This window comes from Coregonus clupeaformis, chromosome 37 (genome assembly GCF_020615455.1).
Source record: "Coregonus clupeaformis isolate EN_2021a chromosome 37, ASM2061545v1, whole genome shotgun sequence".
NCBI classification, from domain to species: Eukaryota; Metazoa; Chordata; class Actinopteri; order Salmoniformes; family Salmonidae; genus Coregonus; species Coregonus clupeaformis.
The window spans coordinates 4490323-4503048 of NC_059228.1; the positions used below are offsets into that span (position 1 = coordinate 4490323).

The window sequence follows — 12726 nt, forward strand, 5'->3', positions numbered from 1 at the left end:
AGTCACTTTACTCTACCTACATGTACATATTTCCTTGACGAACCGGTGCCCCCGCACATTGACTCGGTACCGGTACCTCATGTATATAGCCTCGCTATTGTTATTTTTACTGCTGCTCTTTAATTATTTGTTACTTTTATTTTTTATTATTTTATATTGTATTTTTTTGGTATTCCTTCTAAAAACTGCGTTTTGGTTAAGGGCTTGCATTTCACTGTAAGGTCTACACCTGTTGTATTCGGTGCATGTGACAAATACAATTTTATTTTATTTGAATCTGAGGTGCAGTTAACTCTAATGAACTTATCCTTTGCAGCAGAGGTAACTCTGGGTCTTCCTTTTCTATGGCGGTCCTCATGAGAGCCAGTTTCATCATAGCGCTTGATGGTTTTTGCGACTGCACTTGATGAAACTTTCAAAGTTCTTGAAATTTTCCAGATTGACTGACCTTCATGTCTTAAAGTAATGATGGACTGTCGTTTCTCTTTGCTAATTTGAGCTGTACTTGCCATAATATGGACTTCTTCTGTATACCACCCCTACCTTGTCACAACACAACTGATTGGCTAAAACGTATTAAGAAGGAAAGAAATTACACAAATTAACTTTTAATTAACCTGTTAATTGAAATGCATTCCACATGACTACCTCATGAATCTGGTTGAGAGAATGCCAAGAGTGTGCAAAGTTGTCATCAAGGCAAAGGGTGGCTATTTTGAAGAATCTCAAATATAAAAAAAGTGAACACATTTTTGGTTACTACATGATTTCATATGTGTTATTTGTCTTCACTATTATTCTACAATGTAGAAAATAGTAAAAATAAAGAAAAACCCTGGAATGAGTAGGTGTGTCCAAACTTTTGACTGGTACTGTATATATTTTTTTATAGAAAGTGACAATTTGTAAGCTACAGCCCTTGTCTTTTAGAACATTTAAATCAAATCTTTCTGCTGGCAATGTCATTTAGAATCTCTAGCTCCTCGTTTGCAATAGGAAAAGTGAATGGGACATTTTTTTAAAGTTTTTTTTTTTACTCCATATCTTGAAAGCCCTGATTGCTAAGGTCATTTTAAGATGTCAGGCTTGAAAATCCTTTCAGACATTATTGCACAGTGATTCACTACCCAAACCAGATGCAACTGGTTTCAACCTGATTTTGCTTTGTCATTATGGGTATTGTGTGTAGATTGATGTTTACTTATTTTTTTACATCCATTTTAGAATAAGTGTGTAACATAACAATGTGGAAAAAGTCAAAGGGTCTGAATACTTTACGAATGCACTGTGGGTAGAGACTTCAGCTTTCTCATATGTATATTATTGCTGTAAGACAAAAAAAATTAAGGAATGGCACATTGCACAAACCCTGCACTTTTAAAATGGCTGTGTTTCTAAGGAAATTTAGAGCGCCACCATTAGGTAAAATATATTTTTTCTCTATTTAATAAACTACATTTCGAAACAATAATTGGTGACATATTTTATTTAAAATCTAAACTTTCAAATATCTTGTTGCCCAAAATGGGGGGACCGCCCCCGAAGAAATGTTGTTATTATATTTATTTTTTTACATTTCAGTGTTGTTGTTTTTCTCGGGCTCTGTAGTAGTCACATTGTTCCCACAGTCCTTAACTTTCTAACAGTAAGCATGTGTTTGTAGGACTTATAATTTTAAAACCGAAATGTACTTTATGAGGGTAGTATACAATATTATGCGTTGTTTAGAAAATACCACCAGAGGGCATCAGAGTTTGAGGTTAAAGTGTCTGTGCACACTATAGTGACATTTGACATGGTTATGATGCCAATAATTTATTTCAATGTAATATTGTGACACAGATGTTGGTAAATGATATAACACCGTGTTATAACACCTGGTATGTAGACTCTTATGTAGCATGTAATAACATTATTGTCATGCAGACTGTGTAATGGTAATTGTTATTAAAAGTTGACATTCAAGCATATGACAACAGGATGAACAGTCATCTAGAACACCCATTATAACTCGTTTTATATCATCTTATGCTGTTACTCATAACAATTCAAAACTACTGATGACAGCTTATGACAAATGCTATAATGTGTTATATAGCTGTTTATAAAGGCTTTCTGCATTCATAAGGACATAAGGACTTGCTGTACACCTACAGCAAGTCCATCATACTGACCAGACAGTGTGCTATGGAACAGTTCTGTCGGCTGCCAAACTGCATAGGATCTAGTTTTGGCGTGAAGTCCCTCAGGATCAAGTGTGCAGCAAACTGTTCACAGTTGAGATGTTAAGGAGATAGGCCTCAGTTCTTTAATGTTTTGTGGGGTAGATTCCGGTATGGGGTCCGGTCCGGTAGCCTCTTTCCATTATCCAGGGATGATACCTTCTTTGAACGACCTGTTGATGATGTCACAGAGAGGAACGCTGATCTCACACCACACACAAACTCCTTCAATATTCTTGGAATCATGTCTGGGCCAGGGGATTTGTGACAGTTGATGGAGGCCAGTCTACTATACACATCCCACAATGAAATGGTGGGCAGTAAGGGGGCTGGCAGGAAAGGAGGCAGAGCTGAACGTTCGAGGGGTGGAAATGACTAGGACACCTTGACGAACTTTGTTGATGGAGTTTGCGATTGCCGAGAAGTCCTGGGGATGGATTCCAGGAAAGTTGATTCGGTCAGCTTGTGTTGCACATGGATTTTGCTCTATTGTGCCAGCTCTGGGGTTCTATTTTCCATGCCTTTTACTTTGGATTTGTTTGTTTTTTGCCACATTTATTTCCCTTTGGACCCAGTTTCTGTAAAAGCTTGCCAAGGCACATGATTTTCCTATCTTGAAGGCTTATCGTCTTTTGGTGGATAAGGTGCTTAATATTGGGGGTGATCCATGGTTTGTCTAATGCATAGGTTTTCACCATCTTCATAGGGACATGTCTATCAATTTCAGGCAGGAGGGTGTTGTCGAAGGCGTAAGCTTTAGCATTGGTGCTGGTTGCTTCATTCACCTCCAGCCATGGATGAGTGGTAATCCACTTGCCAAACTTTCTTAAGCCAGGCTGCCTTTATAGGTCGTACTATCCGTTTAGTGCACTGGGAAGGTCTTGGTTGTGCATTTGGGCTCCAGAGGACACAGTTGTGGTACCTTGAGCTGACGGGAGGGAGGATCTCAGGCATCAAGTACAATGTCTTAATGTTGGTGACAATCATGTCAGGATGGCTTCACCTCTGGTGTTGTTCTGAACTACCAGACAGAGTTTGTTGTCCAAGGCAGATTCTATGTACACTGAGGTGGTTGAAGTCTCCAAGAATTGTCCGATGTCTGGGTACTTAGTACGGAGCAGGTCAGATGAGGATATTAGATATTCTAAGAGTTCATCCTGATGTGGTGATTGTGGCAGTGAGTGACGCCACCACTTAAAAAATGACGCAACATTTCTTGAAAACAATGGCAGACATTATTTGAGCTGAAGCGAGAGAAAATAAACTCTGACTTTATAATTAAATGTTGCCCATTCACATTTCATATGTTGCCTGACTACAATGTTGTATCTTGATACAATAATAAATACGAACTGTGTTCATTTTGGCATGTTTAACTGCCTACAGTACCCACTGTAGTGTGCATAGATCGCCTGCTTATCAAAGCCCATGTTAAGTCAATAGTGCTAACTAGCTAGCTAGTTAGCACTATATAGCTAGCTGATAATTATGAAGTAAAAAGTTTGCTTTATGTACATGTATATCTTTTTTCATCTCTATTGCCATTGTCCTGGCTGGAAGCAGGTTCAGTGAATGGGAAGGTACAGCGTGAGGTAATACGGTAGCACCAGAGTGCGAGTGCAATATCAAATGTAATATTTTTGATGCGTTCTCCACACTCTCGTCCCCACAAGAACGTACTCAAGAGAACGCTCTTGGAGAACGAACTATGAGCATGAGAGTGTGGAGCACTGAGGGGAAATTCTTGGAAAATTCTACTTGTTCAACAGACTTGGATGGAGACTTAATGGGATAATAGATTAGCTGATCAAGGTCATGTTCGTGGCTAATGGATAAATGGATTAAGGATGGAGTTCAGGGAATTCGGAATTAGTTTATTTGTATGACGTTATTGTAAACGAGCTGTAGAATTCACGACGTGATAGCATTCTTGGTATTCGTTCATTCTCTCTCTTTCTCTCACCCTTTCTCTCTCTCACACTCTCCCCTACCTCTTACCACCTCCCCCATCTCCCTCTCTGTCCCTCTCACTTTCTCCCCCTCTATTTCCCTTTCTCTTTCTCTTTCTCTTTCTCTTTCTCTTTCTCTTTCTCTTTCTCTCCCTCCAGGATGTGTGTTCCAGGTCTCCCTCTATCTGCAGTCTGAGAGCCGGGGAACAGCTGGTTGTGGAGCTGAAGAAGGCTAACGGCAACCTGGGCATAAGTGTAGCTGTGAGTAAATCTATATATGTTACAGTAGTGTTTCCCAACCCCACACCTTGGCCATCCCATAGAAACAGAATTACTAGAATGTGTACCCATGAGTGTTCCAGTCAAAATGCTTTGTCCCTTCTAGTAATTATATTCCTCATTTCCACCTATAACACTACTACTGTCTCAGTCACACCAATCTACAGTACACACTCTTCTATAGGGTGGAGGTTAGGGGTCAGGCTAGGGGTTAGGTTTAGGGGTCATGATCAAAACAACCCCTAATGCCTTTGTCTAGCCCCTACTCGTAGTCTCCTATACTTAATGCAGTATGTTATATGTTCTCTAGAGGGGAATCAAGACCAGTGTTAGTTTCAGAGGCAATAGTCCGAGGCTAGGGGCAGGGGTAGAAGCTATGATATAATATATACAGTACAGTATGAGATACAGTATGTGTTGTGCTCTACAGGGTGGAGTGAACACCTGTGTTCGTTACGGGGGGATATACATCAAGAGTTTGGTGCCAGGGGCCGCTGCTGAGCAGGACGGACGCATTCAGATAGGTAACCAGACATCACTAGTCAACCAATACCTGACTAGCTTCACACATTCAGATAGGAAACCAGACATCAGTAATCAACCAATACCAGACTAGCTTCACACATTCAAATAGGAAACCAGACATCAGTAATCAACCAATACCAGACTAGCTTCACACATTCAAATAGGAAACCAGACATCAGTAATCAACCAATATCAGACTAGCTTCACACATTCAAATAGGTAACCAGACATCACTAATCAAATCAAATCAAATCAAATCAAATCAAATTTTATTGGTCACATGCGCCGAATACAACAGGTGCAGACATTACAGTGAAATGCTTACTTACAGCCCTTAACCAACAGTGCATTTATTTTAAACAAAAAAAGTAAGAATAAAACAACAACAAAAAAGTGTTGAGAAAAAAAGAGCAGAAGTAAAAATAAAGTGACAGTAGGGAGGCTATATATACAATAGAATAAAGTGACAGTAGGGAGGCTATATATACAGGGGGGTACCGTTGCATAGTCAATGTGCGGGGGCACCGGCTAGTTGAGGTAGTTGAGGTAATATGTACATGTGGGTAGAGTTAAAGTGACTATGCATAAATACTTAACAGAGTAGCAGCAGCGTAAAAAGTATGGGGTGGGGGGGGCAGTGCAAATAGTCCGGGTAGCCATGATTAGCTGTTCAGGAGTCTTATGGCTTGGGGGTAGAAGCTGTTGAGAAGTCTTTTGGACCTAGACTTGGCACTCCGGTACCGCTTGCCGTGCGGTAGCAGAGAGAACAGTCTATGACTAGGGTGACTGGAGTCTTTGACAATTTTGAGGGCCTTCCTCTGACACCGCCTGGTATAGAGGTCCTGGATGGCAGGGAGCTTTGCCCCTGTGATGTACTGGGCCGTACGCACTACCCTCTGTAGTGCCTTGCGGTCAGAGGCCAAGCAGTTGCCATACCAGGCGGTGATGCAACCAGTCAGGATGCTCTCGATGGTGCAGCTGTAGAATTTTTTGAGGATCTGAGGACCCATGCCAAATCTTTTTAGTCTCCTGAGGGGGAATAGGCTTTGTCGTGCCCTCTTCACGACTGTCTTGGTGTGTTTGGACCATGATAGTTCGTTGGTGATGTGGACACCAAGGAACTTGAAGCTCTCAACCTGTTCCACTACAGCCCCGTCGATGAGAATGGGGGCGTGCTCAGTCCTCTTTTTTTTCCTGTAGTCCACAATCATCTCCTTTGTCTTGGTCACGTTGAGGGAGAGGTTGTTGTCCTGGCACCACACGGCCAGATCTCTGACCTCCTCCCTATAGGCTGTCTCATCGTTGTCGGTGATCAGGCCTACCACTGTTGTGTCGTCGGCAAACTTAATGATGGTGTTGGAGTCGTGCCTGGCCATGCAGTCATGGGTGAACAGAGAGTACAGGAGGGGACTGAGCACGCACCCCTGAGGGGCCCCCGTGTTGAGGATCAGTGTGGCAGATGTGTTGTTACCTACCCTTACCACCTGGGGGCGGCCCGTCAGGAAGTCCAGGATCCAGTTGCAGAGGGAGGTGTTTAGTCCCAGGATCCTTAGCTTAGTGATGAGCTTTGAGGGCACTATGGTGTTGAATGCTGAGCTGTAGTCAATGAATAGCATTCTCACGTAGGTGTTCCTCTTGTCCAGGTGGGAAAGGGCAGTGTGGAGTGCGATAGAGATTGCATCATCTGTGGATCTGTTGGGGCGGTATGCAAATTGGAGTGGGTCTAGGGTTTCTGGGATTATGCTGTTGATGTGAGCCATGACCAGTCTTTCAAAGCACTTCATGGCTACAGACGTCAGTGCCACGGGTCGGTAGTCATTTAGGCAGGTTATCTTAGAGTTCTTGGGCACGGGGACTATGGTGGTCTGCTTGAAACATGTTGGTATTACAGACTCAGTCAGGGACATGTTGAAAATGTCAGTGAAGACACTTGCCAGTTGGTCAGCACATGCTCGGAGTACACGTCCTGGTAATCCGTCTGGCCCTGCGGCCTTGTGAATGTTGACCTGCTTAAAAGTCTTACTCACATCGGCTACGGAGAGCGTGATCACATAGTCGTCCGGAACAGCTGGTGCTCTCATGCATGCTTCAGTGTTGCTTGCCTCAAGCGAGCATAGAAGTGGTTTAGCTCGTCTGGTAGGCTTGTGTCACTGGGCAGCTCGCGGCTGTGCTTCCCTTTGTAGTCTGTAATAGTTTTCAAGCCCTGCCACATCCGACGAGCGTCAGAGCCAGTGTAGTATGATTCAATCTTAGACCTGTATTGACTCTTTGCCTGTTTGATGGTTCGTCGGAGGTCATAGCGGGATTTCTTATAAGCGTCCGGGTTAGAGTCCCGTTCCTTGAAAGCGGCAGCTCTACCCTTTAGCTCAGTGCGGATGTTTCCTGTAATCCATGGCTTCTGGTTGGGGTATGTACGTACGGTCACTGTGGGGACGACATCATCGATGCACTTATTGATGAAGCCAGTGACTGATGTGGTGTACTCCTCAATGCTGTCTGAAGAATCCCGGAACATGTTCCAGTCTGTGCTAGCAAAACAGTCCTGTAGCTTAGCATCTGCGTCATCTGACCACTTTTTTATTAGCCGAATCACTGGTGCTTCCTGCTTCAGTTTTTGCTTATAAGCAGGAATCAGGAGGATAGAGTTATGGTCAGATTTGCCAAATGGAGGGCGAGGGAGAGCTTTGTATGCGTCTCTGTGTGTGGAGTAAAGGTGGTCTAGAGTTTTTTCCCCTCTGGTTGCACATTTAACATGCTGGTAGAAATTAGGTAGAACGGATTTAAGTTTCCCTGCATTAAAGTCCCCTGCTACTAGGAGCGCTGCATCTGGATGAGCGTTTTCCTGTTGATTAATGGCCTTGTACAACTCATTCAGTGCAATCTTAATGCCAGCATTGGTTTGTGGTGGTAAATAGACAGCTATGAAAAATATAGATGAAAACTCTCTTGGTAAATAGTGTGGTCTGCAGCTTATCATAAGATACTCTACCTCAGGCGAGCAAAACCTTGAGACTTCCTTAGTATTTGATTTGGTGCACCAGCTGTTGTTTACAAATATACAGAGACCGCCACCCCTCGTCTTACCCGAGTCTGCCGTTCTGTCCTGCCGATGTAGCGTATAGCCTGCTAGCTGAATGTTATCATTGTCGTCGTTCAGCCACGACTCCGTGAAACATAAGATATTACAGTTTTTAATGTCCCGTTGGTAGGATAACCGTAATCTTAAATCGTCCATTTTATTCTCCAAAGCTTGAACGTTGGCTAATAGGATTGATGGGAGAGGCAGTTTACTCGTTCGCCGTCGGATCCTTACAAGGCACCCCGACCTACGTCCACGATATCTCCGTCTCTTCCTCACGCGAATGACGGGGATCTGGGCCTTGTCGGGAGTCTGTAGAATATCCTTCGCGAACGCCTCGTTGAAGAAAAAGTGTTCGTCCAACGCGAGGTGAGTAATCGCTGTCCTGATATCCAGAAGCTCTCTTTGGTTATAAGAGACGATGGCAGAAACATTATGTACAAAATAAATTACAAATAACGCGGAAAAACACACATAATAGTACAATTGGTTAGAGGGCTGTAAAACGGCAGCCATCTTCTTCCGGCGCTGTTCTGTTCAGACAGGTGACCGACTGCTGGAAGTTGATGGGTCCAACCTACGAGATGTAACACACAAACAGGCCGTGGAATGCCTAATCAATCATGTGCGTATGTATGACAGGTGACCGACTGCTGGAAGTTGATGGGTCCAACCTACGAGATGTAACACACAAACAGGCCGTGGAATGCCTGATGAAGACTGGAGAGGTACGATGTACACACACTCCATCCATCTTTCTCTCGCTCTTTATTTAGCCTCTCTTTCCTTCTCTCTCTCTCTCTCTCTCTCTCTCTCTCTCTGACAGTGGCAGGGCAAACCATATGTTTACAGTTGTTGTTATTTTAGTCCATGCTAATGAGCTTTAGCCTCAGCCTTTAGGTTAGCTGACGTTAGCATGCTCTACACTGACACCCAGGCCACATCGCTAACATAATGTTAACAGAAATCTTAGCTTAGCCCAGTCACCCCCTGTCCCCTCACTGGGTTACGTAATGCCCAGATTCCAGGACAATAACAAATAACATAACAAATCTAGCTATTTCCTCACATGGCTTTACTGGCATAATGAGTCTCTAAACAGCACTCTCTTAACCCTTAATCCCTGTTGTCGGACAGAATTCTGTGATTTTAGCCATTACAGTAAGTGTTTCTGTGTGTATGATTGTTGTGTGTGTATGATCGCTGTGTGTATGTTCACTGTGTGTGTGTGTGTCTGCCTGCTTGTGTGCCCATGTCTGTGTGTGTGTGTTAGGTGGTGAGTCTGCTTCTAGAGAGGCAGCCCCAGGTGGTGTTGGAGGCGGGAGCAAATCGCCCCCGCTCAGCTTCACAGAGCCAATCAGGAAGCCTCAGGAGAGACAGCTCCATGGAGATGACCTTGAGTGGCAAGACCAAGGACTACAGCTTTGTCACTGATAGTGAGAGGAGAGGGCACACACACACACACCCATGGGCACACAACCAGGCAGACACACACACACAGACTCCCCCGAGTTGGCTGTGACTTATCTGACAGCTACATTGTGTTGGCTGTCACAGACACAGACAGCCCTGACACCCCCCCAGTCCCCTGAGAGCAGACACTGATGCCTTATAGCTCAATGTGTGTGTGTGTATGCATGCGTCCGTACACATTCCAATCTGGTGGAGGGGTACAATGAAATGAGTCATGTTTTTGTTTTTAACAGCAACAAATGCTTGTTGGTGCATGCAAATAATGATGTGAAGCTGGATTAAATTAAACACAGACACACACCCACCCTCATCCTCTCTCAAACACTCCTAGATAATGATGACTCTTTCTTTGCGCTCTTCTCAGACAACACTCTGAAGGTGCTGTTGAAGAAGAGTCTGTGTGGTTTGGGCTTCAGCTTCTACATCAGTGAGTTGAACAGTGGTTCTGACCAGGGCAGCAGTGTGGTGCGGATCAAAACTCTTTTCCAGGGTCAACCAGCCAAGGAGTCAGGACAGATCAGAGAAGGAGACGTCATATTGGCTGTTAATGGACAGTGGGTCAAAGGCCTCAGCTACCAGGTAAACAATGTCTTTCTTGTACAAATCTCTTTATCATGGTCCTTCAAGCCAGATATGAAGAATTGTGTCCTGTTGGTGAGTGTGAATGGGGTGGTTAGAGTTAGGGTTGTATTAAGGTTAGGTTGTGTAGGTTAGGGTTCGGTGTTAAATATTTTCATATGTTGGCGTACCTTGCTGAATCTGAGAGGGGGGAGGGGGGTGGTCTACCGATGAGGCGCAAGAGCGTTACTAATGACGTTCTTTGTCTTTTTGTATGTTTTTTTTACAAATTATGATTTGGTGCGTCAGCATCACAGATTATTTTGACGAGTGATGATTTTATGGAGGTTGTGCTAAAGAGGAGGCGAGGATTTTAACCAGAAAGTTTGGGTAGTTCTGTTAGCGTCATCTTGCTAGCTAGCTAGTGCATGCAATATTTGGTTCTAGTTTCTGAAAATAGGGTTAATTTAGTTTTAGAATGCAGTGTGTCTCTCTGTATGTTAGCTCTGTGCTTTATTAAGCATTCTCTCTCTACCCCCTTCGCTCTCTGTGCCACATCACAGTTAATCCCCTAATCTGATCTAACAGAAATTAGATCTATTAGTATGTCTCACCTATGGCTCTGAACTATGAATTACACAGCGGTCGGACTGAGATGGACAGTGTAGTTAACATGCAAATTAGTTGTTGTCATGGAATACTTGGTGGCAAAGTGGTACTCTATGCATATGTGGCCCACCAATATAAACACACATTTTTAATTAGTGCACCAAGTACAGTGACAAATAAATGCAGCAGATACAGATAATTTGTTGTGGTTAGCAAAAGCATGCAGAACTCCCTACCAATATGCCACTGCCCTCCCCAGCAGACAGACCCACACATATACCCAAAATTCCTTGTACTGACCCTTGACCTCTCATCCACAGAGGGTGTTGTTCCTGCTCCGTGGGCCTCCATCTGAGGTCCACCTGACGCTCTGCAGACCTTCTCTTGGAGTACTGTCTCAACTGGACGCTGACACACTGGTGAGTACACACACACACACTGACATACACACAGAGAAAAACAGACACACGCACACAAACAGACACACCTACACACACTGAGCACTGAGAATTGTACACTGAGTTGTATCTCTCTCTTTAAATAGGTTCCTTTCTTGTCTCCAAACCGTGGGGTGAGGTCCAAGTCTCTAGACATCAGGTTAGGGGAAGATTATAGCCAGCTACTCAAGTTACAGGCACACCAGAACCACCAGTACAACCAGGAAAACCAGGCCCAGAAGGGGCCAATGCAGCCATCACAAGTCCAGGACCAAGCCTCCAGGCAGGCCAGCCAAACAGCCAAATCCCCTGAGCCCTCTGGAGGTCCGAAGACTCAACAGAGTCAGGATAGTCAAGACAGCGAGATGGACGTAGCCGAGAACCAGCCCTCCTCACCCTCTCCCACCCCTCCCTCACCCCCTTCCCCCATCTCCCTCGCCAGCAGAAGTGACGCAGGAGACAGTGAAGAGTTGTCGGTTGTGGACGAGGAAGTCTCCGAAGAAATTAGCTTGGCATCTGTCGGGTCCAAGACCAGTGCTAGTCCCGTGTACCCCAGGTAACGCTGATGTAACATTCTATGTACAGTAACACATTATTGATTGCTGCCTTTTAGAAACAGGTCTCTCTTGTAAAATAAATGTTTATTTTCAATGCGATTTACCTGTGTAATTAAAGGATAAATTACATGAAAATAAATACACACACACAACCTAACTGTGAATGAACCTTGTAAATACTTCCAGTGGCATCAGAGAAGAGGCGGACGGCAGTTTGACATACTGCCTTATGGGTGATGGAATAACCATTCTGGCTGATAAAGAGTACTTGACCATCAGTTCGACTTCGGACAGTCCCTCTAGCCTCACCTCAAACACCTCATGTACCCCCAGTGTGGCTCCACACACTACCTCTTATACCCCCAGGACCAGATCCACCACCCCTACTAGTTTCCAATCCACCTCCCCCAATAGTACTTCCATCCCCCACAGCTTGTCCTCGCAAACTACAAGCACAACAAACCACAATTTGTCCTCGCAAACCACCTCTGTCCATCAGACACCATCTCAGCCTTCCTCTAGGCCTACATCCAACCTTTCCTCTAGGATGTCTGACCTCAACATCAGCCCATCGGTGCATCCTCCCCAGCCCCAGCATGCTACACCTCCTCCTCCTCCCAGCCTCTCCTTCCATACCTCCAACCCCAACTCCAGGACCTCTGATCGCAAACACAGCATCCCCTCAGATCGCAAGTACAGCATCACCTCCGATCGTAAACACAGCATCACCTTCAAGACTACCAATGCCTCCAACATCACTAGTTCAGTCGTCCAATACCATCCCCAGCCCCCTGACACCTTTCCCCCCTCGCCACCCCCCGCACGCCACCTCTCTCCCAAGCCTCCCCTGTCCTCACTCTCTCCCCCCATTCAGGCTGCACCTCTCCCACACCCTACCTGGAGACAGGAAACCGAAGGGGAGGAGGATGAAGATGAGGATGAGGAAGATCCCAGAAAAGTGAGACTTCATGTTAATGACATTACATTTATAAAATTAGGTTTTTGTTTAGTCACATCCATAAAATCACTTTCCTAGGT

The 12726-nt window shown here is 44.5% G+C and overlaps 1 protein-coding gene across 1 annotated transcript in view; it reads left to right on the plus strand.

Moving 5' to 3' along the window:
• ptpn20 (protein tyrosine phosphatase non-receptor type 20) overlaps positions 1-12726 on the plus strand; it is a 73831-nt gene that overhangs the window by 29747 nt on the left and 31358 nt on the right. Inside the window, exons 16-24 of the mRNA XM_041866935.2 lie at positions 4331-4432; positions 4881-4974; positions 8600-8667; positions 8702-8782; positions 9328-9490; positions 9892-10106; positions 11015-11113; positions 11239-11687; positions 11875-12646. Coding sequence (XP_041722869.2) covers positions 4331-4432; positions 4881-4974; positions 8600-8667; positions 8702-8782; positions 9328-9490; positions 9892-10106; positions 11015-11113; positions 11239-11687; positions 11875-12646 — 2043 coding nt within the window. The remainder of the gene's footprint in view (positions 1-4330; positions 4433-4880; positions 4975-8599; positions 8668-8701; positions 8783-9327; positions 9491-9891; positions 10107-11014; positions 11114-11238; positions 11688-11874; positions 12647-12726) is intronic.